The following is a 2500-nucleotide window of genomic DNA, read 5'->3' on the forward strand; positions in this document are numbered from 1 at the left end:
ATGATAACTATAACCATGATGATAATGACAATGATATCAATGATAACAATAATAACAATTATAGTAATAATGCTAGTCATAATAATACCAACCATAATGATACTAATAATCATTATTTCATCGTCGTCATCATAATGACACTAATGGGAATGTTAATAATAATGGTGATGATCAGAACAGTGATAATGATGAAACCAACAATAGTAATAATAGTAAAATGAGATAAATGATATAATAGCAATAATGATAATATCAATAGCAATAAGAAGAATGCGAATAATGATGAAGATAATAACCCATAAAAATTATAATCGTGATAATAATAATTTTGATTGCATCAGCAACAACAATTACATTGATCATTATGATGATGATGACAACATCAACAGCAACAACAACAACAACAACGACAACAACAACAACAATAATAATAATGATAATAATAATAATAATAATAATAATAATAATAATAATAATAATAATAATAATAATTATGATAATAATGATAATACAGTACTATTACTGCTGAGATAAGAAGAAGGAAAAGAAAAAAAAAAAAGAAAAAAAATATGAAACAGAAAATAAGAGAAAAGAAGAAAGCGAAAGAGCTTACTAACTGCATTCCATCATCACGTTTGGAACACGTTTCTCACGCCGACTTTGTTCGAATGCGTCAGTCTGGCTTGGCTTCTTCTCTCTCCTTTATTTTATTATTTATTTACTTGTTTGATCTTATTCCATTTCTTTTATTTTCTTTGGCATTATCATCATCATCCTTGTCTATATTATGATTTTCATCTCTATTTCTACATTGGCTTTGCATCTTCACTACCAACCTAATGATATCAATTATTAAAATTATTTTTATCTCTCTCATTTTCACTCTTCTTTTCCTCAGTCTCCCCTTAGATCATTATCTGACGAAAATAACCATTATTACGAGTCATGTGCTATTATCATTAAACTTGATAAATCCTTATCACACATTTCTTTTCCACTTCCTCTCTTCCTCATACATCTTCCTGCTTCAATTCTAATTTCCCTGGCTTTTTTGCTTTTTGTTTTTTTTGTTTTGTTGTACGTAACATCCTCTTTTGGTTTCATTTTCTATTTCTTCTTATGTTTTTTTTTTTTTTTTTTTGGGGGGGGGGTCCCTCATAAATCCTTATTAATTTCAACTTTGTTTTTTTGGTTTTTTGTTTTTTTGCGATCGCTCATAATTCCCTTTTTCATCTTTGTCATAAGTTCCATTCCTCTTCGTCCGTCTATTTGATATAATTTTAAAATTATCTTTCTTTCTTTTTCCCATTCAACATTTTTTTATTTATTTCCTTACTATTTTCCTTTTTTAATTAAATTCCCCAGTTTCTTGTTCTTTCTCTGTATTCCTTATTTCTTGTTCCTTGATCTGTTTTCCTTACTAACTGGCCTTATGAATTTTCTTTTACTCAGGATTCCTTCTTACTTGCCTCATAAAATCTTTTCCACTCATAAATCCCTTCATTTGTCCTAAATTTCCGACATTTTTCATAATGTCGGAATAATTCTTCCCTCATAAATCTCTTATTTTCCTTTACGCCCACTACTAACAACTCTTTTCCTACTCAAAAATCTCTTCTCAAACTTCAACTAAGAAATCCTTTCACTCATGAATACCCTCATTTTGCCCCTACACTCACTACTCCCTCACATATTTTCTTTGAATCCCTGCCTAGGCTACTAACAACACTTTTTTTTACTCATAAATCTCTTCTCAAACCTCTCTTATAAATTCCCTCCGACTCATGTCCCTCATTTCTCTTAGCTCCTACACCCACTACTAACATCTCCCCCCCCCCCCCCCCCCTCCATTCCCCTCAAACCTTTTCTTTCACTCGTAAATTCTTTCCTGAATTTCCCCTCATTTTAACATTTCCTTTCCCCTCAAATATTTTATGTCACTCATTAATCCCTTCTTGAACTTCCCCTCCTTTTTCCCTACACCCACTACTAACATCTCTCCCCCCCCCCCCCACCCTCCTTTCCCCTCAAACATTTTCTTTCACTCGTATATCCTTTCCTGAACTTCCCTTATAAAATCCCTCCCACTCGTATATCCCCTCATTCTATCCCTACACTCATTTTAACATCTCCCTTCTCCTTTCCCCTCAGATATTTTCTGTCACTCATAAATCCCTTCCTGAACTTCCCCTCATTTTCTTCTACACCCATTTAAACATCTCTTTTCCTCTCAAATATTTTCTGTCACTCATAAAACAAATTTTCCCCTACATGAACTTCCCCTCATTTTCTCCTACGCCCATTTTAACATCTCTTTTCCCCTCTCCTTTCCCCTCAGGTGTGTGGAAGACATGATCTTACAGTCCTGCACTCTCTCCCGTTCCCCTCTGCCGCAGTCGACGAGGGTGCCGCGGACGATTCACATGCCCCAAGTGCCCAGGTATGTGCGAAGAAGGGGGGGAGGGGAGATAATGGGGGGGGGGGGGTAAGGGTGAGGGGA

The 2500-nt window shown here is 34.5% G+C and overlaps 1 protein-coding gene across 1 annotated transcript in view; it reads left to right on the forward strand.

Moving 5' to 3' along the window:
* Nucleotides 1–2500, forward strand: part of LOC125037693 — a 31887-nt gene that overhangs the window by 13466 nt on the left and 15921 nt on the right. Inside the window, exon 6 of the mRNA XM_047630885.1 lies at nt 2339–2440. Coding sequence (XP_047486841.1) covers nt 2339–2440 — 102 coding nt within the window. The remainder of the gene's footprint in view (nt 1–2338; nt 2441–2500) is intronic.

This window comes from Penaeus chinensis, chromosome 23 (genome assembly GCF_019202785.1).
Source record: "Penaeus chinensis breed Huanghai No. 1 chromosome 23, ASM1920278v2, whole genome shotgun sequence".
Taxonomy (NCBI): domain Eukaryota; kingdom Metazoa; phylum Arthropoda; class Malacostraca; order Decapoda; family Penaeidae; genus Penaeus; species Penaeus chinensis.